Source organism: Pongo pygmaeus, chromosome 23 (genome assembly GCF_028885625.2).
Source record: "Pongo pygmaeus isolate AG05252 chromosome 23, NHGRI_mPonPyg2-v2.0_pri, whole genome shotgun sequence".
NCBI classification, from domain to species: Eukaryota; Metazoa; Chordata; class Mammalia; order Primates; family Hominidae; genus Pongo; species Pongo pygmaeus.
The window spans coordinates 48937436-48962234 of record NC_085931.1 but is presented as its reverse complement, the minus strand read 5'-3'; the positions used below and the strand labels follow the sequence as shown (position 1 = coordinate 48962234).

Genomic DNA, 24799 nt, shown 5'->3' with positions numbered 1-24799 from the left:
CAAAGACTCGTCTGTCTGCTTGGAAGGCAGCTGAGGTGTCTCCCCTGCAGCAGCCTTTGCTCTGGGGAACAGGGAGATGGAGGGAAGGATGTGGGGGATCCAAAGGGGCTAACGGCCCCTGGTGTTTCTTAAGGAGCTGACAGTCACAGGGCCACTGGAATAGGTGCATGCTCCAGGCAGCATGGCAGTAACAGGGAAGCAACAGGTGGTGACATTGCAGATAAGCAGAGGGGAAGGGGGTTGGAAAGTTGAATATTTTATTATTTACACATATAAAGTAAGAATGAAAATTGGGCATGGGGCAAGGGCAGGAAGATGACTCCAGCTCAGTCGGTGATGATGAGCTCGTCCACCCCCCAGTCTTCATAGCTCCCATCTGGCAGGTAACGGCGAATGATGATGGGGATCTTTCGGGCCCTGTGGCAGGGGAGAAGTCACAGGTACATGAGGGCTGGTGACCCCAGCTCTGCCGCAGAAGGAACAGATTGTGTGCAAAACACAAGGAAAGAGAAGTCTTAGGAGCAGCCTCTTGGGGCTGATGAGTGTACTTTGTAAGAAAGCAATTACAAGAAAAAGAAAGTTTTTATATCAGACAAGAGGGGGAAGAATGACAGAATATTGGTAAGGCCTCCTGCAGGAGGAACAGGGAAATGCCAACAGTCAGAAGAGGTCCCTGTCTCATCAGTGCCCTCCCACTTTCCCTGCCTCCTCTTCTCTCTTCCTCCTGCCTCCTGGTGAGCTGTTCCTAAGGATCTGCAGGAATAAGCATCAACTTCTCCAGCCAGGGAAGTGGAAGCAAAGGGTGCAACACAGAGCCCGACAGATGCCTCCCAGAGATTTGGAGAAGTGAACCATGATTTGAGTGACTTACTTGAGTTCCTTCATGGCAATGAGCAGAGGATCTGTCTCCCCCTCCAGCTCCACCATCACAGGGGCACACATCCTGTAGGGATAGGGACAGGTGTTAGGGAGAAGGGCCCAACAGGCAGTGAGGGTGGAACGGCATCCTGGTTCCCACCTAGAAACGTCATCTTCTAGGTAGGCAGGCACAGTAGGGAGTGGTGTGTAGGGGCACTGCCAGAGATCTTCCCTGGCGGAGGCCTATCACAGACTCTGGAGCCCAGTGGCCACAGCAGAATGTCCTGGTGGAAAGGGAGACATGTGCAAAGGCACATCATTCTAACTGCCCCAACCCCAGAGCCTGGCCTCAGTGCCCAGTGCACCTCATTTCAATTTCTATTTTCTCTCTCTCTTTATTTTTTGGAGACAAGGTTTCACTCCCATTGCCCAGACTGGAGTGCAATGGCGAGATCTGGGCTCACTGCAACCTCCACTTCCCAGGCTCAAGCATTCTCCTGCTGCCTCCCAAGCAGCTGGGACTACAGGCATACATCACCAGCTATGCTAATTTTTTGTATTTTTTGTATAGATGGGTGAAATTAACATTTCACCATGTTGCCCAGGCTGGTCTCAAACTCCTGGGCTCAAGCAATCCGCCTGCCTCAGCCTTCCAAATTGCTGGGATGAAAGGCATGAGCCACCACGCCTGGCCTCATTTCCATTCTCTATAGCCACAACACCTCAGTAGAGGCCCTGCCCTTCCTGCCCAGCCCTCCCCACCCTTCACCTGAAGCCAGCAGTCAGGGGGCTCATCTGCTTACAATACTGCCATGACTCCCCTTGGCTATCAGGCCAGAGTGCAGTCTGGTCCCTGTTCGCCTTCCTAGCACAGTCCCGTGCTACTTTCCTGTATTTACCCCACATTCCAGCCATACCAAACTATTTCTGGTTCCCTAGACGCGCCATGTTGTTTCCCTTTTGTGTGCTCTTACAAGCTCTTCCTCTCCCTAAAAGCCTGCGAGAGGTTCGGATGTCTCCACCCTGGAAATCGTGTGCTGACTCTTCAGTACCTGGACTCATTTTGCATATACTTTTCTTGGCACCAATCTCATTGAACTGTAACTACTTGTTTGGAAAGTTTCCACATTAGACCATGAGCTCCTGGTGGCCCAGAACCACATGTGTTTCACCACGGAGGCCCAGCCCCCAGCACAACACTTGGCCCACAGTGGAGACTCTACCACCAAGCAAAGGGATGCCAATTCTAGGCCCATCTCCTCTAGGAAGCCACCCTTGATGATTCCAGCTCAGGTTCACACTAACATATCCAGAATTAACAGGAGAGCATGCTAAAAAATACAGGTTCCTGGGTCCTTCCCCAGACCCCCTGAATAGAATCTCTAGTGAATCGGCCTGAGAGCCTGCATTTGCAAAACTGCCCAGATTCTGATAATCAGCTAGTCTGAGAGCTACCAGCTTAATAATTTTATTACTAAATATTTCGATTTATATTACTCCCAAAAGCCTGAAAATTTCCCAAGGGCAGAGATGAAGTATTTAACTTTCCCTATATCCTCTCTCAATAAGTATTTAAACTTTCCCAAAATATAAAGCTTTAAAGAATGTGGCAAAATACTTTTCCTGATCTGCATATGCCTGCTTTCTTTCAAAATATAAATAATTCAAGGGCATTCACTCATTCAGCACCTATTATGCACATGGAATGTGCAAGAATGTGTCCTTAAATTAATTTTTCTTGCACCATGGCTTCTACAAATAAACACATCAACCATCCAGTTAAGAAGTAGATGTGACAAACATCATCAGCCACCAGGTGGTGCTAATGAACCAGACCGACACTCCATCCAAAACCTCCCCAAGAAACGGTTGTTCTGGCCAGGTGCAGTGGCTCACGCCTGTAATCCCAGCACTTTGGGAGGCTGAGACAGGCAAATCACCTGAGGTCAGGAGTTTGAGACCAGCCTGGTCAACATGGTGAAACCTCGTCTCTACTAAAAATACAAAAAATTAGCCGGGCATGGTGGCACATGCCTGTAGTCCCAGGTACTTGGCAGGCTGAGGCACGAGAATCGCTTGAACCAGGAGGTAAAGGTTGCAGTGAGCCGAGATGGCACCACTGCACTCCAGCCTAGGTGACAGAATGAGACTCCATCTGCACCTACCAAGTGCAGAGTCCCATTATGGCTGTACAAGAGCTTACAGCAGGCAAGGAGCCACCAGATGGTGTCATAGCCCTTAAGTGGAAAGAGCACTAAAGACTGGAATGACCTGGACCAAGCTTTGCTCCCCAAGAAGAACAGGACACTTGGCTGGGCACAGTGGCTCACGCCTGTAATCCCAGCACTTTGGGAGGCCAAGGCAGGTGGATCACCTGAGGTCACGAGTTCGAGACCAGCCTGACCAACATGGTGAAACACAGTCTGTATTAAAAATACAAAATACTAGCCAGCCATGGTGGCGTGTGCCTGTAATCCCAGCTACTCAGGAGGCTGAGGCTGGAGAATTCCTTGAACCCAGGAGGCAGAGGTTGCAGTCAGCCAAGATCATGCCATTGCACTCCAGCCTGGGCAACAAGAGCAAAACTCCATCTCAAAAAAAAAAAAAAGAAAGAAAGAAAGAAAAGAAAAACAGGACACTTGGATTTATGAGTGGCCTGGATGCTGGACGTCGGCCTCAAAACCTTTGAGTACTTCACATTGCCCACCAAATGAACTCCAATCTTCTGAACTTGTCACTCACAGGACCAGTGTCATCTTTTCCAGCCTTAGGCCCCAAGCTGCTTATGATCCCTCACCAGAAATCCACAACTGTGTGCCTCCACCTGGACCTTTCCTTGGGCTGTTTCTGGCACCTGGAGTACCCACAAAACCAACTCTCTTTACCTCTCCCCACTAGAATTCTAATCCCTTCACAAGGCTTTCCCAGTCACCTCTGCAATAACACCTCTCTTTGTACCTTTCATAAAGCACCACTCGCATCTGCCTTGGGTTGTGGGTACCTGTGCAGAGGTCTATCTCCCCCACCAGAAAACACCTGGAGGACTGGGGATTATGTCTTTTTTTTTTTTTTTTTAATTTTACAGAGTCTCACTCTGTCACCCAGGCTGGATTAGTGGCGCGATCTTGGCTCACTGCAACCTCCGCCTCCCAAGTTCAAGCGATTCTCCTGCCTCAGCCTCCCGAGTAGCTGGGATTATAGGCGCGTGCCACCACACCCGGCTAATTTTTGTATTTTTAGTAGAGACAGGGTTTCACCATGTTGGCCAGGCTGGTCTCGAACTCCTGACCTCAGGTGATCCGCCCGCCTTGGCCTCCCACAGTGCTCGGATTCCAGGCGTGAGTCACCGCGCCCGGCTGGGACTACATTTTTAATCATCTCAGCATCCTATCAAGTGCTAATGCAGTATCTTTCTTCAGTGCTGAAAGACTGTTTAACTTGCAAATAAGCAGTCTATTTGTTTTAAAAATAACTTATGAATTCTTCTTTCTACTGGGCCACTTTTAGCCTATATCAGTGTGCCCCATAGAATGCTCTGCAATGACGGAAATGTCCTATCCCCCTGTGCTATCCTTTATGGTAACCAGTAGCCACATGTGGCTACTGAACACACTTGAAATGTGGCTAGCTGTAATCCCAGCACTTTAGAGGCTGAAGCAGGGGGATCACTGGAAGCCAGGAGTCTTTTTGTGAAACCCTGTCTCTACAAAAAAATTAAGACATTAGTCAGGTGTGGTGGCATTAGCCTGTAGTCCTAGCTACCTGGGAGGCTGAAGTGGGAAGATCACTTAAGCCTAGAAGTTTTGAGGTTGCAGTGAGCTATGATAGCACCACTGCACTCCAGCCTGGGCGATAGAGCCGAACTGTCTCTAAAAGAATAAAAGAAAAGGCTGGGCGTGGTGGCTCATGCCTGTAATCCCAGTACTTTGGAAGGCTGAGGCAGGAGGATCACTTGAGATCAGGAGTTCAAGACCAGCCTGGCCAACGAACATGGTGAAACCCCGTCCCTACTAAAAATACAAAAATTAGCCAGGCGTGGTGGTGGGTGCCTGTAATCCCAGCTACCCGGGAAGCTCAAGTGGGAGAATCACTTGAACCTGGGAGGCAGAGGATGCAGTGAGCCGAGATCATGCCACTGCACTCCAGCCTGGGTGACAGAGTGAGACTCCTTCTCAAAAAAAATTAAATAGGCCGGGCGCAGTGGCTCACGCCTGTAATCCCAGCACTTTGGGAGGCCGAGGCGGGCAGATCACAAGGTCAGGAGATCGAAACCATCCTGGCTAACACGGTGAAACCCCGTCTCTACTAAAACTATAAAAAATTAGCCGGGCGTGGTGGCGGGTGCCTGTGGTCCCAGCTACTCGGGAGGCTGAGGCAGGAGAATGGCGTGAACCCGGGAGGCAGAGCTTGCAGTGAGCCAAGATCGTGCCACTGCACTCCAGCCTAGGTGACAGAGCAAGACTCCGTCTCAAAAATAAATAAATAAAATAAATAAATAAATAAATAAATGAAAAAGAAGTGTGGCTGGCTAGTGAGACAGAAACTGAATTTCGAATTTTATTTAATTGTATTTAATGTAAATGGACATATACAGTTCGTGGCTACCATAATTGATGGTGCAGGCCCAGAGGATCCTGACATTGGTGGCATATTGGGTATGGCTATCACACTGGGTGTGGCTCTAATGCCATGCATAAGAGCAAGGAGTGCAACCAGGCTGAGAAGAGGTCCGCTGCTGAGGAATGGGGGAGAACAATGTTGCCCACCCATAAAACCCTTTATTGAAGTAGACATGATAGTCATCTTTACCCCTACAGGACTAGTGAAGACAACAGCCAAGTGCTGCTTGAACACTAAGGAGGAGAATGTACAGACAGCATTTGCTGCCCCTGTAAGCACACAGAGTCCACAAATCTGGCCCCAGCTTTCCTTTGTTTTTTTTTTTGTTGTTGTTGTTTTTTTGAGATGGAGTCTCTGTCGCTCAGGCTGGTGTGCAGTAGTGCGATCACAGTTCACTGCAGCCTCAACCTCCTGGCCTCAGGCGATCCTCCCACGTCAGCCTCCCAAGTAGCTGGGACTACAGGCACACGCCACCACACTTTTGTATTTTTTGTAGAGATGGGGTTTTACCATGTTGCCCAGGCTGATTTTGAACTTCTGGGCTCAAGCAATCCACCTGCCTCATCCTCCCAAAGTGCTGGGATTACAGGTGTGAGCCAGGGCACCCAGCTGCTTTTCTCTCTAGGCTAATTTCCATTATTCCCTACTTGAACTACCCCCCACTCTTCCAGATACCCACCATTTCCCACATCAGCCTATAGGGAGTTTGGGGTAGGGGCTGCTGTTCTCAGTCTCATGCTTCCCTCATGCTTCCCCACAGTACCATTAGAGTACCCCACTGAGGCAGGAGAATGGCGTGAACCCAGGAGGCAGCACTTGCAGTGAGCAGAGATCGCACCACTGCACTCCAGGCTGGGTGATAGAGCGAGACTCCATCTCAAAAAAAAAAAAAAAAAAAAGAAAAAATACAAAAATTAGCCAGGTGTGGTGGCGGATGCCTGCAGTCCCAGCTACGTGGGAGGCTGAGGCAGGAGAATCGCTTGAACCCGGGAGGCAGGGGTTGTATTGAGCTGAGATTGGGCCAGTGCACTCCAGCATGGGAGACAGAATGAGACTCTGTCTCAAAAAAAAGAAAAGAAAATTGCTTGAGCCCAGGAGTTTGAGGCTGCAATGGGCTATGATCAGGCCCCTGTGCTCCAGCATGGGCAACAGAGTAAGATCTTCACTCGGAAAATAAAACAACAAAGAACCACCATGGCTGGGCGCGGTGGCTCTCACCTGCAATCCCAACACTTTGGGAGGCAGAGGCAGGTGGATCACTTGAAGCTAGGCGTTCGAGACTAGCCTAGGCAACATGGCGAGACCCCGTCTCTATTAAAAACACAACAATTAGTTAGGCATGGTGGCACATGCCTGTAATTCCAGCTACCTGGGAGGCTGAGGCATGAGAATCACTTGAACCTGGGAGGCAGAGGTTGCAGTGAGCTGAGATTGTGCCATTGCACTCCAGCCTAGGTGACTCAGTGAGACTCTATCTCAAAAAAAAAAAAAAAAAAAAAAAAACACACTGTACACATTGGCTCTGAATTCACCTTCTTTGCTGCACTGATCTGACAGGCAACCATCTAGTTCTGGTTTTTTTTTTTATCATTTTTCTCCCATACTGTTACTTGACTTCTCAGATGTTCATGTCCTAGTTCTCCTATTAGATCACAAGCTACCTGAGGGCAGGGGACTAGTACAATGCCTGGTACGCAGGGACGGCACCACTTTGGAATGTGAGAGCAAACAGTCTGTTTTCAGGTGCCAGGCTGGGCAAGATCAGCGGTACAAGAGCTTACTGTGGCCTGACAGATGGAGAAGACAGTGAAGGGGCAATGACTCACGCAATCTGGAGCGCTCGGGTGCCCAGCACGCGGGCTCGCTCGTACTTGGTCATGTATGGTGTGGTGATTCGCTTCTGGTTGGCCTGCGGTCGCTCCCCAGAGGGGAGGATCTCGACATTCTCCTGGCCTTCCTGGACACCAAGACGAAAAAGAGGGAAAGTCTCAGGTGGCATTTTTGGGTTACAGGGAGGGTGATAATGACAACAATCACAATCCTCGCTACGGCCACCATTAATGCTTACTGCATGCCAGGGGACCGCATGACTGCTTCCTAACAACTCATGTAATCCTTACAATAACCTTATGAGGCAGGGATTACAGTTCTCATTTCAGAGGCTTGGAAAGTCAGCTAACCTGACCAAGCCTCAGACCTGGTAATGGAGGTCTGAGATTCCAGAGCTAACTGCCTCATCCTGAAGAGAGCAGAGGGCCTGGAGATGGGGTGGTATCAGAATGTTGGTCCCGTAAAAGAGGTCCCGGCATAAAAAAATTACCCTAAGCAGGAAGCTAGGAATAGTCTCCCCATCTTTCAGATAGAGGAGCTGAGCCAATGGGTCAAGTGGCTAGAAAAGTCAAGGTGAAGGCAGGAATATTTAACAACTACTTACTAAGCATTTGTCCTGAGCCAGATATTATTAACAGATGCTGAGAAAGAAAGCTAGGAATTTCTGCTCTCAATTAATGGTCTATAGGGGAGACAAGAGTAAACACAGCAGGTGCTATGAAGGGTGCAACAGAGTTCCCAAGGAGGTGGGGACACCTCACTCACACTGGGGGTTAGGAAAACTCCAGGGATGAGACTTGAGCTCGCCTAGAAGGATGAGCAGGAGCTGTCAAACCAATGAGGAAGGAGGCAACATGCAAAGGCAAAGAGGAGAAAGAGGTTTGGACAACTAGTTGTGGGCAATAATTAGAACAAAACGTGCGTAGAGGATTGTAGGCAGGAGAATAAATTCTGTGGTATATAAAGAATTAAGTAAACAGGCCAGGCGCGGTGGCTCACACCTGTAATCCCAGCACTTGGGGAGGCCAAGGCGGGCGGATCACAAGGCAGGAGATCGAGACCATCCTGGCTAACACGGTGAAACTCCGTCTCTACTAAAAACACACACACACACACACAAAAAAAATTAGCCGGGCGTGGTGGTGGGCGCCTGTAGTCCCAGCTACTCAGAAGGCTGAGGCAAGAGAATGGCATGAACCCGGGAGGCGGAGCTTGCAGTAAGCCAACATCGCGCCACTGCACTCCAGCCTGGGCAACAGAGCAAGACCCCGTCTCAAAAAAAAAAAAAAAAAAAAAAAAAAAAAAAAAAAAGGTTGACTCTGAGCTGGGCATGGTGGTGCAGAACCTGCAGTCCCAGCTACTCAGGAGGCTGAACTGGAAGGATCACTTGAGCCCAGGAGCTCAAGGCTGTAGTGCGCTATGACCACACCTGAAAATAGCCATTGTACTCTAGACTAGACAACGTAGCAAGACACCGCTTCTTAATTTAAAACAAGAAAACAAACAACAACAACAACAACAAAACCAGAAAGGATCACTCTGGATACTCTGTTGAGAATATTCTGCAGGGGGCAGTGGCGGAAGCAGAGAGGCCATTTAGGAAAGCCAGTAGTAACTGAGCATGTGGGCAAGTAAGAAAGGGCGCTGAAAGGAGAAGAGCACACAGAGCAGAGTCTGGAGTGAGACTGAAGCAGGAAAACCAGCCACACAATTCCTGCAGGAATGTGGCTGAAAAGCAGTAAGATCTAAGCCAGGTTAAGGCACCAGGAGTAGAAAAATGCAGACAGGGCTGAAGTACATCTAGGAGACACAGTCTACATGACGGGGATGGGAAGGGGACCAGAAGGATGGAGAAGGACGCATCTGACTCAAGTGAAAATGTATCTTAAAGTGCCATGCAGAGAGAAAGAAGTCTCCATGTCTCTCCAGAACATAACTGCATTTTTCCCCTCATCAGTCACACAGGACAGAAAGCCCTACTTTCCTCTTGAGGCTGGCAACCTATCCACCTAGTTGCTCAAGCCAGAAACCTGAGAGTCGTCCTTGTCATCACTCACTTTCTCAGCCCCATAACCAACCCACCAAAATAACTCTTTCATCTGCCTTCTCATCACCTGCGCTACCAGCACCTATGTCCAAGCCACAGGCCTCTCACCTTTCACTCTTGCCCTTCCCCAGTTCACTCCTTACTCGAGGTAGGAATGTACTTTCTAAAATGTAACCTGGACCGTGCCCTGGCTCAAAATTTGTCAGTAGCTTCCCATTGCCTTTAGGCTACAAACTACTGCCTCATCTGAGCCCTGCTTACCTCTTCCCTTTGCTCCGTAAGTAATCCCACCCTGCAGAAAGCACCTGGCATATAATAAACATTCAACACGTTTGCCGAATGAAGGAAGGCACCGTTTAACTTGTCAGTGAACTAGCTGCCCCAGAAGCCACAGGCTGTGGACCACATGGACAAAAGCTTTCAGGCCCACCCTGCAGGGCTGTTCTGCTATGCAAGACTGGAACACAGCTCACTCTAACTGGGAATGCTTATGGCAGGGGCCTTGACCACAAATAGAAGGCAGACACATTCAGCTAATCATCACCTGCCAGACAATTTGGCAGCTTGGGCTGCAGAGGTGGGAGCCTGAGGCTGAATACTGACCTCTTCGGCATTCTCCAAGTCATCTAGCCCTTCATCCTCCTCCACATCATCAAAGTCGTCACCATCAAAACTGTACAGGAAGAAGAGATCAGTTACTTAGAGCATCACTTACAAGAATCAAAGAGGGGCCGGGCATGGTGGGTCACACTTGTAATCCTAGTACTTTCGAAGACCGAAGTGGGTGGATCACTTGAGGCCAGGAATTCGAGACCAGCCTGGCCAGCATGGCAAAACCCCGTCTCTACTAAAAATACAAAAACTAGCTGGGCATGGTGGCACATGTCTGTAATACCAGCTACTTGGGGGGCCGAGTCACAAGAATTGCTTGAACCCAGGAGGTGGAGGTTGCAGTGAGCCAAGATTGCACCGCTGCACTCCAGCATCGGTAACAGAACAAGTACCTGTCTCAAAATAAATAAAATAAGAAAAATAAAAAAATAAAAATCAGAGGCCAGGCATGGTGGCTTTGTATTGTGGCTCTGGGATTAAGTCTGTAATCCCAGCACTTTGGGAGGCCAAGGCGGGTGGAGTTCAAGGCCAGCCTGACTAACATGGTGAAACCCCATCTCTACTAAAAATACAAAATTAGCCAGGAGTGGTGGTGGCACATGCCTATAATCCCAGCTACTTGGGAGGCTGAGGCAGGAGAATCACTTGAACCCAGGAGGCGGAGGTTGTGGTGAGCTGAGATCACGCCATTGCACTCCAGTCTGGGCAACAAGAGTGAAACTCCGTCTCAAAAAACCCCCCCCAAAAAAAAAACAGAAAAAAAAAAAAAAAAATCAAAGAGGGCAGAGATCTGTGTCTCGCCCAGTATGTAGGAAGCACTCAATAAATATCTACTTAATAAGTAAATCAGCTGGGTGCAGTGGCTCACATCTGTAATCCCAGCACTTTGAGAGGCCGAGGTGGGTGCATCACTTGAAGTCAGGAGTTCGAGACCAGCCTGGCCAACCTGGAGAAATCTCCTCTCTGCTAAAAATACAAAAAAATTAGCCGGGTGTGGTGGTGGGCGCCTGTAATCCCAGCTACTCAGGAGGCTGAGGCACGAGAATTGCTTGAACCTGAGAGGCGGAGGGTGCACTGAGCAGAGGTCACCCCACTGCACTCCAGCCTGGGTGACACAGCGAGACTCCTTCTCAAAAAAAAAAAAAAAAAATAATAATAATAATAATAATAATAATAATAAGTAAATCCGACTTTTGTTCCATTTTACCCCTTCAATTTTTCCCCATCTGCCCCAAATGTTGCTAGGACTCATTCATCATCACTGTTTCCCTCTCTACTGGATCATTCCCATCAGCATTTTTTTTTTTTTTTGAGACAAAGTCTCGCTCTGTTGTCCAGGATGGAGTACAATGGCACGATCTTGGCTCACTGCAACCTCCACCTCCCAGGTTCAAGCAATTGTCCTGTCTCAGCCTCCCGAGTAGCTGGGATTATAGGCACATGCCACCATGCCCAGCTAATTTTTGTATTTTTAGTAAAGATGGGGTTCACCATTTTGACCAGGCTGGTCTCGAACTCCTGACCTCAGGTGATCCACCCTCCTCGGCCTCCCAAAGTGCTGGGATTAGAGGTGTGAGCCACAGCACCCAGCCCCATCAGCATTTCAACATGTGCTTTTCCTCATCTAAAAAAAAAAAAAAACCCATTTCTCTTCGCTCTCCCCCTATAGCCCTAATTCCATGGTGCCCTTTGAAGCAAAAATGTGTGAAAGAGCTGTCCACCCTCATTGTCTTCCTCTCTTCCCATTTTGTTATAATCTCACTCCAAAAAGCCTTTCAGCCCAACAGCTCCATCAAAACCACTTTCCAAGCTCATTAATGATCTCCATGTTGCTAAATCCAATGGCCAACTCTCCTTCTCATTTAGCCTGATCTATCAGCTGGCACATTAGGCCACTTGCTCTCCTCACCTGACTCCAAGGACACCTCACTCTCTTGGTGTTCCCCCACCTCCCCGGCTTCTCTTTTCCCCCAAGCACTCAATGCCCAAATGCCCTAATGCTCAGCCACGGATCATCTCCTCTTCTGGGAATGCGGTAGCAATCCCACGTTTCTTATTTTTATCTTCAGACTAGCTCTCTTTGCACCCACACATCCAACAGGTAATTTTTTGGCTCTATCTTTAAAATAGTAATATATCCAGAATTCAAAACCAGTTCTCACCACCTCTACAAGCAGGCCGGGCACGGTGGCTCACGCCTGTAATCCCAGCACTTTAGGAGGCCGAGGCGGGTGGATCACAAGGTCAGGAGTTCGAGGCCAGTCTGGCCAACATGGTGAAACCCCGTCTCTACTAAAACTACAAACAATTAGCCAGGCGTGGTGGTGCACGCCCATAATCCCAGCTAGTCGGGAGGCTGAAGCAGAAGAATCCCTTGAACCCGGGAGGCGGAGGCTGCAGTGAGCCGAGATCGGGCCACTGCACTCCAGCCTGGGCGACAGAGCGAGACTCCGTCTCAAAAAAAAAAAAAAAAAAAAAAAAAAAATTACTGCAACGGACCGTCCCAGACTTTTATTTAATGCCACCCGGTGGAGCTGGCCCAGACCCTCCTCTGGAGTACTCCTATACTACATACTTCTAGAACTGGGGAAGCTCACGCGACCACCGTTACCTGCTTGCTGCTTACTTATGGGCCTGTGCCCCCTTTTCTAGAAAGTGAGCACGTGGAGAGGCAGGGACGATTGTTCATTCACTTCAATATTCCCACTGCATGACACAGAGCCCGGCTCGCTGGAACATTTGCTGAAGGACACCTTTTCTACGGATCCCCTCTGGACCCTCGAGCCTGGGCCCTCCTGTGCCTCCAGCCGGGGCTATGCTCCTGGGTCCCCACCCTTCCCTTCCTCGGCTCCGCCGCCCCCCTCAGGACCCCAGTCCCCTCAGACATTGCCCCTAGACGCCAGGCTCCTCAGCCGACCCACGCCTTGCCTCACCCGCCCCTTCCGAGGTTGCCGCAAAGGCCATTCCACTCTCGCACTCACTTGTCCTCGTTGTCTGACATGACACCCTCGCCTCAGCGACCCCGCTGCGCCCCGCTCCCGCGCGGAGACCCGCAAACAGCGCCACTACGACTCGCGCGGCGCCTCGCTTATCTTGCGCCTGCGCCGTAACCCAGGGGAAATCACTTCCGGGAGGCAGGACAGAGCTGGGAAAGTGCGCATGCGCTGACTGGTGTGTGCGCGTTTCTATAGTAGCCAGAGGCGCTAGCTGCCAGCTCCGGCAGCCCAGATCGCGCAGTATTTCTGCGTGGCACCGGTGCGGATGCGGCTGTAAAGCAGTGGTCACCGCCTCCGGGAGCCCACTTCTATGTGGAGAGGGGAGCACCCAGAGAGGGTCTTAGGGTGAAATTTCAATTTTGGCATATCACTCAGTGGGGACTGTTGTGACTATGGCTATGTTAACACTCCCTTCCTCCCGAGGATACTTCCCTGCCACAGGCTCTGGGTCAGAATGAGGACTGTGTGTGTGTATCTGTCTGTGTCTGGATGGGAGGTTTGGGCACTGTCGCAATATTAACTGGTGGCATCATTCTCTGGCTCGATCCCCGCTTCCAGATTTTTGGGGGTGTTGGGCGTCGGGGAACAGAGATTAGGTATAAGAGACAGGGGGTGTGTCATTGCGTCTTTCCCTCCTCAGAGTCCTCCCATGGCTTCACAGAAGCAGATGGAGGTAGTGACCAAAGGAACTGGGTTCCAGCGCCGCCCCAAGACGACCACTTACACCCCGGGGACCTGCGAGCTGCTCAGAGGTCAGTGCGTTAAAGCAGCGATCCCAGCCTTTTTGGCACCAGGGACCGGTTTCGTGGAAGACAATTTTTCCACTGACGGAGGTGTGGGGAATGGTTTCGGGATGAAACTGTTCCACCTCAGATCATCAGGTATTATTAGATGCTCATAAGGAGCGTGCAACCTAGATCCCTCGCGTGCGCAGTTCACAATAGGGTTCGCGCTCCCATGAGAATCTAAGGCCGTCACCGACCTGAAAGGAGGCGGTGAAGCTCTCTAGCCTGCCGCTCACCTCCTGCTGTGCGGCCCGGTTCCTAACAGGCCAGGGACTGGTACCAGTCCACGGACGGGGGGTTGGGGACCCCTGGGCTAAAGGATGAGAGAAGAATGGTGGCAGTTACCATCTGTAACTCAGTTCCCCCGTACCTGACCTGTGGCTTAGCAATTGCTATTTTCCTTTACAGATAAGGAGCCTTGGGTTCAGAAAGCTTCAAAATTCTACTGCAAATGCCTTAGTCGGGGGCGGGGCGGGGGGGAGGGGAAGGTTCAAGGTGCTACACCTTGCCAAAAGTAAAAGAACTAACATTTTTAGAGTAGTTAACTCCTATGCATCCTTTAGATCACACTTTCAACTTTCCCGAGGAAGACCTCTCCTCCTTACCACCACAATAGGATCAACTGTTATGCGCCCTCACACATTTTCCTTCACTGGGCTTAGCACAAGTTGTAGTCAGTTATTTGGTGTCCCATCTATCCCTCCAGATCATGAATTTCATCAGGCAGGAACCGTGCCTGTTTCAGCTCACAATTGTAGCTCCAGCCCCTGAAACATGATGAACAAGTGTTCATGTGCTCTTTTACTCAACAACTTTTTTGTTTTTTTCCAACAACAACATTTTTAAGTCTACCATGTGCCTTAGACTCTGTTTTAGGTGCTGGGGATACAGCAGTGAAAGAAAATGAGGTGGCTCATGCTGGTAATCCCAGCACTTTGGGAGGCCAAGGTGGGCAAATCACCTGAGGTTAGGAGTTCACGACCAGCCTCACCAACATGGAGAAACCCAGTCTCTACTAAAAATGCAAAATTAGCCGGGCGTGGTGGCGCATGTCTGTAATCCCAGCTACTCGGGAGGCTGAGGCAGGAGAATTGCTTGAACCCAGGAGGTGGAGATTGCAGTGAGCTGAGATCGCGCCATTGCACTCCAGCCTGGGCAACAAGATGGAAGCTCCATCTCAAAAAAAAAAAAAAAAAGAAGAGAAAGAGGAAAAAATATTTGTTAACAAAGGGCAGAAATTTTATTAAACCAGCAAAAATCCTTGTTATCATAGAGCTAATATAGAAGGATAACAATAAAATAAAATATATAGAATTTTAGGTGGTCATAAGTGCTATAGAAAAAACGAAGCGGGAAAGATAGAGAAGGCATGCTCAGTGCAGAATGGGGCTAGGATGTAGGGTTTTAAATTTCAGTAGGGCATCAGGTGAAGGCATCCGCATGCAGCCCAGGAGCCCTCATAGAACGCTTTGTCGTGCAGTGATGATGAAGGAATCCAAACTGACGAACATCCAGCAGCGCCACATCATGGACATCATGAAAAGTAAGGGGCAGTCCATAGAGGCTTCCTGGCCAGCGGGATCTGGGGCCACATTTTTAATGCTTCTCCATGTTAAGGGAGAGAGAGGACCTCATATAAAAAAAACAAAGACAGCCGGGCACGTGTCTCATGCCTGTAATTCCAACACTGGGAGGCTGAGGCGAGAGGATGGCTTAAGCCCAGGAGTTCAAGACCAGCCCGGGCAACACCACAAGACCTCATCTCCACAAAACTTTTTTTTTTTGAGACAGAGTTTCACTCTGTCGCCTAGACTGGAGTGCAGTGGCGCAATCTCGGCTCACTGCAATCTCTGCCTCCAGGGTTCATGCCATTCTCCTGCCTCAGCCTCCCAAGTAGCTGAGACTACAGGCGCCCACCACCACGCCCGGCTAATTTTTTGTATTTTTAGTAGAGATGGGGTTTCATCGTGTTAGCCAGGATGGTCTCGATCTCCCAAATGCTGGGATTACAGGAGTGAGCCACCACGCCCGGCCAACTTTTTGTTTTGTTTTGCGATGAGTCTCTCTCTCTGTCGCCCAGGCTGGAGTGCAGTGGCATGATCTCGGCTCACTAGAACCTCCGTCTCCTGGGTTCAGGCAATTCTCCTGCCTCAGCCTCCTGACTAGCTAGGATTACAGGCGTGCGCCACCATGCCCGGCTTAATTTTTGTATTTTTAGTAGAGACTGGATTTCACCATGTTGGCCAGGCTGGTCTCGAACTCCTGACCTCATGATCTGCCTGCCTCGGCCTCCCAAAGTGCTGGGATTCCAGGCATGAGCCACTGCACCCAGCGCCCAAAATTTTTTAAAATTAGCCAGGTGTGGTGGTGCCAACCTGTAGTCCCAGCTACTCAGGAGGTTGAGGTGGGAGGATCACTTGACCCTGGGAGGTCAAGGCTGCAATGAGCTGTGATTGCACCACTGCACTCTAGCCTGGGCTACGGAGTGGAGCCAAATCTCAAAATAATTAAAATAAAATTAAATTAAATTAAAATAAAAACAGGTCAGGCCGGGTGTGGGAGCTCACACCTGTAATCTCAGCACTTTGGGAGGCCGAGGCGGGCAGATCACCTGAGTTCAGGAGTTCAAGACCAGCCTGGACAACATGGTAAAACCCTGTCTCTACGTGAAGGAGTGGGTCACCCCTCCAAACCTGTGGGTGTTTCTCATTAGGTGGAACGAGAGACTTGGAAAAGAAAAAGACACAGAGACAAAGTATAGAGAAAGAAATAAGGGGACCCAGGGGACCAGCGTTCAGCATATGGAGGATCCCCCTGGCTTCTGAGTTCCCTTAGTATTTATTGATTATTTGTCGGTGTTTCTCAGAGAGGGGGATGTGTCATGGTCACAAGACAATAGTGGGGAGAGGGTCAGCAGACAAACACGTGAACAAAGGTCTTTGCATCATAGACAAGGTAAAGAATCAAGTGCTGTGCTTTAGATATGCATACACATAAACATCTCGATGCTTTGCTAAGCAGTATTGCTGCCCGCATGTCTCACCTCCAGCCCTAAGGCGGTTTTTCCCTATCTCAGTAGATGGAACGTACAATCGGGTTTTATACCGAGACATTCCATTGCCCAGGGACGGGCAGGAGACAGATGCCTTCCTCTCGTCTCAACTGCAAGAGGCACGCCTTCCTCTTATACTAATCCTCCTCAGCACGACCCTTTACGGGTGTCGGGCTGGGGGACGGTCAGGTCTTTCCCTTCCCACGAGGCCATATTTCAGACTATCACATGGGGAGAAACCTTGGACAATACCTGGCTTTCCTAGGCAGAGGTCCCTGCGGCCTTCCACGGTTTTTGTGTCCCTGGGTACTTGAGATTAGGGAGTGGTGATGACTCTTAAGGAGCATGCTGCCTTCAAGCGTTTGTTTAACAAAGCACATCCTTAATCCATTTAACCCTTAATCCATTTAACCCTGAGTTTGACACAGCACATGTTTCAGAGAGCACGGGGTTGGAGGTAAGGTCACAGATTAACAGCATCTCGAGGCAGAAGAATTTTTCTTAGTACAGAACAAAATGGAGTCTCTTATGTCTACTTCTTTCTACACAGACATAGTAACAATCTGATCTCTCTTGCTTTTCCCCACACTACGAAAATACAAAAATTAGCTGCGCATGATGGCGAATGCCTGTAATACCAGCTACTCAGGAGGCTGAGGCAGAAGAATCACTTGAACCCAGGAGGCAGAGGTTGCAGTGAGCTGAGACCACACCACTGCACTCCAGGGTGGGTGACAGAGGAAGACTCCGTCTCAAAAATAAAAAATAAAAAATAAAAAAAACAGGTCAGGTGTGGTGGCTTATACCTATAATCCTATCACTTAGGGAGGCTAAGGCAGGAGGATTGCTTGAGCCCAAGAGTTCAAGACCAGCCTGGGCAAAACACATACATACTGGAGTGTACCTGTAGTCCCAGCTACTCAGGAAGCTGAGGCAGGAGAATCACATGAGCCCAGGAGTTCAAGGCCAGCCTGGGCAACACAGTGAAACCTCTCTCTACAACAAAATTTTTGGGTGTGTGACCAAAAAAATTAATATTTCTGACCCCTCGCTCCTGGGGAATTGACCTTGTAGAGGCTGGACAGGCAGAAAAGGTAGACAGGCACAGATCAAAACAGTGGATGAGCCAGGTGCGGTGGCTCACGCCTGTAATCCCAGCACTTTCGGAGGCCGAGACAGGCAGATCACCCAAAGTCAGGAGTTCAAGACCACCCTGGCCAACATGGTGAAACTCCATCCCTACTAAAAATACAAAAATTAGCCAGGTGTGGTGACCTGGGCCTGTAGTCCCAGCTACTTGGGAAGCTGAAGCGGGAGAATAGCTTGAATCCAGGAGGCGGAGGTTGCAGTGAGCTGAGATCGCACCATTGCACTCCAGCCTGGATGACAAGAACAAAACTCTGTCTCAAAAAAAAAAAACCAAAAAACAAAAAATTAGCCAGGCATGGTGGCACACACCAAAATCCCAGCTACTCAGGAGACTGAGGCACAAACATCGCTTGTACCCAGGAGGTGTAGGTTGCAGAGAGCCAAGATCACGCCACTGCACTCCACCTGGGCAGCAGAGGGAGACTCTGTCTCAAAAAAAAAAAAAAAACAATGGATGGGACCTGCTCTAAGCTGGGCTTTATGGCAGTTAAGAGGTGGGGTCAACTGACCAGACAGGTGACACACTTGGATTGCCTGGGGGAGAAGCCCCAGGGATGGCCAAGCAGGGGGATGGACAGCAGGAGGGATAGGTACCTGCTATCATCCAAACTGTCCCTGCTTGTCCATGGACCACACAGAAAGTTTTAGGAACCCATCCATAGAAATTAAAGCATCAGTACAAAGATTTGATGTACAAGAATGTTTATTGCAGCATTGTTTGAAATAGTAAAAAACAAACCTAGAAATAACCTAAATTTCTGAAACAAGGAGGTGAGCTGAATAAATAATGTATCCATTCTAAGGATACTAGTATATAGCTATAAAAAATAAGTTATATATAAATGGATTGATCTGGACAGATGTCCATGAAAAAATGTTAAGTGAAAAGAGTCTGTTATTTTAATATATTACAGTATGATCCAGTGTTTGAAAGAATCTTATATGCACATATATCTTTGAACATGTTTGTATAAGCATCAAAAAGGAAGGAGACCACCAAACTGTTACCATTATCACTCATTCATTATAGAGGGGTGGGACTGGAAGGAAGAAGAGAAGACTCCTTGTACTGTTTGACTTTTGTTTTGTTTTGTTTTTTGAGACAGAGTCTCACTCTGTTGCCCAGGCTGGAGTGCAGTGGCTCAATCTCAGCTCACTGCAACCTCCACCTCCTGGGTTCAAGCGATTCTCCTGCCTCAGCCTTCCCAGTAGCTAGGATTACAGGCCTGCATCACCACACCCAGCTAATTTTTGTTTTATGGGGGTTTTTTTGAGACAGTCTTGCTCATTCACCCAGGCTGGAATGCAGTGGCGCAATCTTGGCTCACCGCAACCTCCACCTCCTGGGTTCAAGTGATTCTCCTGCCTCACCCTCCCAAGTAGCTGGGATTATAGGCACCCGTCATAATGCCTGGCTAATTTTTTTTGTTTTTCTTTAGACATGGGGTTTCACCATGTTGGCCAGGCTGGTCTCGAACTCCTGACCTCCAGTGATCTGCCCACCTCGGCCTCCCAAAGTGTTGGGATTACAGGCATGAGCCACTGCACCTGGCCTTTTGACTTCTTTTAACAGGTAGGTATTACTTTTATTTTTATTTTATTAATTTTTTTTTGAGACGGAGTCTCGCTCTGTCGCCCAGGCTGGAGTGCAGTGGTGCAATCTCGGCTCACTGCAAGTTCTGCCTCCTGGGTTCACGCCATTCTCCTGCCTCAGCTCCCCGAGTAGTAGGGACTACAGGCACCCGCCGCCACGCCCAGCTAATTTTTTGTATTTTTAGTAGAGACAGGGTTTCACCGTGTTAGCCAGGATGGTCTCGAATTCCTGACCTCAAGTGATTACCCATCTCGGCCTCCCAAAGTGCTGGGATTACAGGCGTGAGCCACTGTGCCCTGCCAACTTTTATTTTTACAAAGTGGCCTGGTGCAATAGCTCATGCCTATAATCCTAGCACTTTGGGAGGCTGAGGTGGGTGGATCACTTGAGGTCAGGAGTCCAAGACCAGCCTGGCCAACATAGCCTGTCTCTACTAAAAATACAAAAATTAGCCAAGCATGGTGGTGCATGCCTGTAATCCCAGTTACTTGGGAGACTGAGGCAGGAGAATCGCTTGAACCTAGGAGGCAGAGGTTGCAGTAAGCTGAGATCGCGCCGCTGCACTCCAGCCTGAGTGACAGAGCAAGACTCAGACTCAAAAAAAAAAAAAAAAGCCATGTGGGTCCTCCCACCCCAACCCTTCGTTCCCCAGGAGGAGACGCTTTGCCCCTACAGTGCAGCCCAACATCCAGCCAGAGGGTCTTACCTTCCAAGCAAATAGCCTCGCCCATCTACCTGCCTCCCATCCTCGCAGCCCGTCCCCACCTCCGGCCTGCCAACATGTGCCAAGCCAATGGGGCCTACAGCCGGGAGCAGTTCAAGCCTCAAGCCACCAGTAAGTGAGGGTCTCAGCTAGGGCCTTTCTCCATCTCCCTGGGGGAGGACAAGGGAGAGGGACGCAAGCAGCCCACAGGGCAGGTGGGAAGGTAGCTAATCAAATCCCCATGCACTCTGTACCAATGCTCTTGAGCCTCAGCACATGTTAGCTTAGGGGTATTCAGGGCGCAGAGGAAACCAGTCAGATGGTCCTCTTTTTTTATTTTTCCAGAACTCACGATTAACTGGAATCTACCACTTCCTGATGATAGGGGCTATCAGGGCTCAAGGCCACAGCCTAACCTCTCTCTGCAGCCCCTATACATAAGTTGCCACTACAGGCATCGCCGAGGCCCCAGGTTCCTAAGCTTTCTTAGCCCTGCTCTGCTAAGTTCTGACAAAACTTTTTTTTTTTTTTTTTTTTTTTTTTAAAGACAGAGCCTCACTCTGTGCCCAGGTTAGAGTGCAGTGGTGCTATCTCGGCTCACTGTAACCTCCGCCTCCCGGGTTCAAGCAATTCTTATGTGTCAGCCTCCTGAGTAGCTGGGATTACAAGCATTCACCACCATGTCCAGTTAATTTTTTTAGTAGAGATGGGGTTTCACCATGTTGGCCAGGCTGGTCTTGAACTCCTGGCCTCAAGTGATCCACCCACCTTGGCCTCCCAAAGTGGTGGGATTACAGGCATGAGCCACCGCTCCCGGCCTTTTTTTTTTTTTTTTTTGAGACAGTGTTGCTCTCATTCTGTCACCCATTCTGTAATGCAGTGCCCTGATCATAGCTCACTGCAGCCAGAACTCCTGAGCTCAAGCAATCCTCCTGCCTCAGCCTCCAGAATAGCTGGGACCACAGGTGTTCACCACACCCAGCTTTGAGACGGAGTCTCGCGCTGTCACCCAGGCTGGAGTGCAGTGGCACGATCTCGGCTCACTGCAACCTCCACCTCCTGGGTTCAGGCAATTCTCATGCCTCAGCCTCCCAAGTAGCTGGGATTATAGACACCCATCACCATGCCCTGCCCAGCTAATTTTTTTTTTTTTTTTGAGATGGAATCTTGCTCTGTCGCCCAGGCTGGAGTGCAGTGGCACCATCTCGGCTCACTGCAAGCTCCGCCTCCCGGGTTCACGCCATTCTCCTGCCTCAGCCTCCCGAGTAGCTGGGACTACAGGCACCTGCCATCACGCCCGGCTAATTTTTTTGTATTTTTAGTAGAGGTGGGGTCTCACCGTGTTAGCCAGGATGGTCTTGATCTCCTGACCTCGTGATCCGCCCACCTTGGCCTCCCAAAGTGCTGGGATTACAGGCATGAGCCACCGCGCCCAGCCCATGCCCAGCTAATTTTTTGTATTTTTAGTAGAGATGGGGTTTCACCATGTTTGCTGGGCTGGTCTCAAACTCCCGACCTCATGATTTGCCTGCCTCAGCCTCCCAAAGTGCTAGGATTACAGGTGTGAGCCACCGTGCCTGGACTTTTTTTTTTTTTTAGAGATAGGATATGGTCAGGCGTGATGGCTCATGCCTGTAATTCCAGCACTTTGGGAGGCCGAAGCTGGCAGATCGCTTGAGCACACGTGTTTGAGACCAGCCTGGGCAACATGGCAAAACTCCATCTCTACTAAAAAAAAAAAAAATACAAAAATTAGCTGGGCACGATGACGTCCACTTGTAGTCCCAGCTACTCGGGAGGCTGAGGTGGGAGGATGACTTGAGCCCGAGAGGTTGCAGTGAGCCGAAATTGTGTCACTGCACTCCAGTCTGGGTGACAGAGTCAGACCTTGTCTCAAAAAAAAAAAAAAAAAAAGAAAAAGAAAAAGATAAAAAGAGATGGGGGTCTCACTACATCCATTAGGCTGGTCTTGAACTCCTGGTCTTAAGCAATCCTCCCACCTCAGCCTCCCAAAGTGTTGGAATTACAGACCATACCCAAACTCTTTTCTTGGTTCTTTCAACCTCTTCCTGCCTCTCTTGACAGTACAGTATTGCTCAGGAGAACCCAGGGTAGCAGCTGGGTGTACGGAAGCCCTGTCTGCATGACCAGGAACCCTGCAGCCAGCACGTGCACTTGGGAACACAGACCATGAATGAGGGCACCCTTCACGGCCTAACTAGGCCATTTCTTTTTGGCCCTACAGGGGATCTGGAGAAGGAGAAACAAAGACTCCAAAATATCTTTGCCATGGGGAAGGACCCAGAGGAACGGAAAAGAAAGGCCCCTCCTGCACGACAGGAGGCTCCAGCCCCTGAGCTAGACCGATTTGAAGAGTGTAAGATGGACCAGTCATGCTGTGGGTGGGGGTAATGTGAGGAGGGGGCCCAAAATTGGATGGAGCAGTCAGGGGATCCCTGGGGGCCAACAAGTGAGAAACACTATTTATTTATTTTGAGACAGTCTCGCTCTTATTGCCCAGGCTAGAGTGCAGTGGCGTGATCTGGGCTCACTGCAGCCTCCACTTCCCAGGTTCAAGCAATCCTTCCTGCCTCAGCCACCTGAGTAGCTGGGATTACCAGCACCCGCCACCATGCCTGGCTAATTTTTGTATTTTTAGTAGACATGGGGTTTCACCATGTTGGTCAGGCTGGTCTCGAACTCCTGACCTCGTGATCCACCTGCCTCGGCCTCCCAAAGTGCTGGGATTATAGGCATGAGCCACCGTGCCTGGCCTAGAAACACTATTTGACAATAGAACCACTTCCTCTCCTCAAGAGAGGCAACCCGCTGCCTGCATCCCTCACGGGAACCTAACAGCCCTCTCCTCTGTCCAGTGGTGAAGGAAATCCAGGAGAGGAAAGAATTCCTGGCTGACATGGAGGCCCTGGGACAGGGCAAACAGTACCGAGGAATCATCCTTGCTGAAATCTCCCAGGTAGGAGAAACAGCCAGGGAAGTGGGGAGGGGAAGGGCCCAGAGCCAAGTGCGAACGGAAATACAGGGCCTGCTGTGGCAGGGTTCAGGGGTCAGGCTCTAGCTCACTGCTGTGACAGCTCCTCAGGTTCCTAGCCCTGATACACCTGCTTTCCCTGATGCCCTTTGCAGAAACTCCGGGAAATGGAAGACATTGACCACAGAAGGAGTGAGGAACTTAGGAAGGCTCTTGCCACCACTTAATCTGTCTCCAGAGACGGGCAGGGTAGCCCAAGCTCGACCACTGGAGTCCACTCCTCTGCCAGGCAGGGCCCTCCTCAGGCCAGCCCATCCTACCAGCCTTCAGCCACATCAGATGGTGGTACAGCACTGCCCTGCAGTACCCCAAGGCATACTCAGCAGCCTAGCCCCTGCCCCGGAATGCAGCTGGAGCCTCTGAGACTCACAGCCCCATCCACAGAGAAGCAAGGCCCGAGCATCCCTACTAGGACGTGTGTCTAAAGGTATTCACTGGGCCTGCTTCCCACCACCTCTGGCCTGTGGCCTGCTCATTTAGTTTTCTGAATTCAGGAATGAATATGATTCCTTTCTTCCTATTTTAGGATTTACTTATTTGATTTCTTACTGCCTTAGGCAAGTATTCAACCACAATGATTAACTGGCCAATAAAACATATTTAACGTGGGTCATTACAAGCACCATTTTGTTTTCAGAGGGATAAGCTTATTTGTTCAAGGCATTAGACTTTGTCAAGCACAGATGGTTTCTAGCTACCTGTTTGCATATTTCAAGTGGCAATGGGAACCAACCTCTTGGGCACCCCATGGCTGGCTGCTGTGGCGGGTGCTAAATTCCACTCTGTTAATGATCTCAATAAACCTCTGCAATGGTTCATTATCCCTCTGTGAAAACTAAGTCTCAACAAGATACCACAACCAAGGGTATTTACCTGGCAAGCAGTGCACTCAGGATTAAAAGCTGGCTTTAGCTTTATGTCTTTCCACTATACCCAGGGCCACAGAAAGAAACATGAAAGGGTGGGAGCGACCTAGAGCCTTGGCCTGGGACTTCCAATCCCTGCGTGTGCCGTGTGACCTTTCTTGGGCAAAACCCACCAGCTCCGTGCTTGTGCATCTGTGAGGCCCTGCTGGGAAGGAGTCACCTGACACCTTGTCCTGTACACAGCACATCTGTCCCCCTCCCCTCTGGCTCCTGATACCCATGATCCCTACCTTCTCCAGTATTCTGTCATTTGCCTGTCCCAGTAAATCACCAAAATATTTTGGAAATATCAACCCTGTCTCAGGCACCTGGAGGGAGTCCCATAATCCCACCAGGTCACATGACCCAAGTTTCGGTTTGCAGAATAAAACGGCCCTGTAAATGGTGAGGTCCTGATCAAGGGCCGGCTCAGGGACATCCCATGGAAAGCCTCTGTGTCCACACACCCTCGAGAACCTGAGGGCAGAGGGTGCAATCTAATGGGAACAGTTGTCCTCCACCTCGAAGGCCCCATCATGTGGTCAGGAGGCAGCAAACCAGAGAACCCCAGGACAAATCTGGCCTGCCCTGGACAC

General features: G+C 49.8%; 2 protein-coding genes across 7 annotated transcripts; one reads left to right on the top strand and one right to left on the bottom strand.

The window, feature by feature from the left end:
* Window positions 1–240: 240 nt before the first annotated feature.
* On the bottom strand, window positions 241–13119 carry POLR2F (RNA polymerase II, I and III subunit F). The gene is made up of 5 exons (XM_054469501.2): window positions 12949–13119; window positions 9959–10028; window positions 7305–7435; window positions 872–943; window positions 241–417 (listed from the first exon to the last, which is right to left on the bottom strand). The coding sequence occupies exons 1-5, from the start codon at window positions 12966–12968 to the stop codon at window positions 327–329; spliced, it is 384 nt and encodes a 127-aa protein (XP_054325476.1). The 5' UTR covers window positions 12969–13119; the 3' UTR covers window positions 241–326.
* On the top strand, window positions 13109–23911 carry C23H22orf23 (chromosome 23 C22orf23 homolog). Of its 6 annotated transcripts, none has more exons than XM_054469492.2 (7): window positions 13109–13308; window positions 13604–13715; window positions 15229–15291; window positions 20196–20378; window positions 22492–22623; window positions 23123–23223; window positions 23394–23911. In XM_054469492.2, the coding sequence occupies exons 2-7, from the start codon at window positions 13613–13615 to the stop codon at window positions 23463–23465; spliced, it is 654 nt and encodes a 217-aa protein (XP_054325467.1). In that variant the 5' UTR covers window positions 13109–13308; window positions 13604–13612; the 3' UTR covers window positions 23466–23911. The 6 variants fall into 6 exon arrangements, with proteins under 6 accessions (XP_054325467.1, XP_054325468.1, XP_054325470.1 ...); XM_054469493.2 differs by having other exon boundaries at window positions 13138–13430; XM_054469494.2 differs by having other exon boundaries at window positions 13162–13411.
* The last annotated feature ends 888 nt before the right edge of the window (window positions 23912–24799 follow it).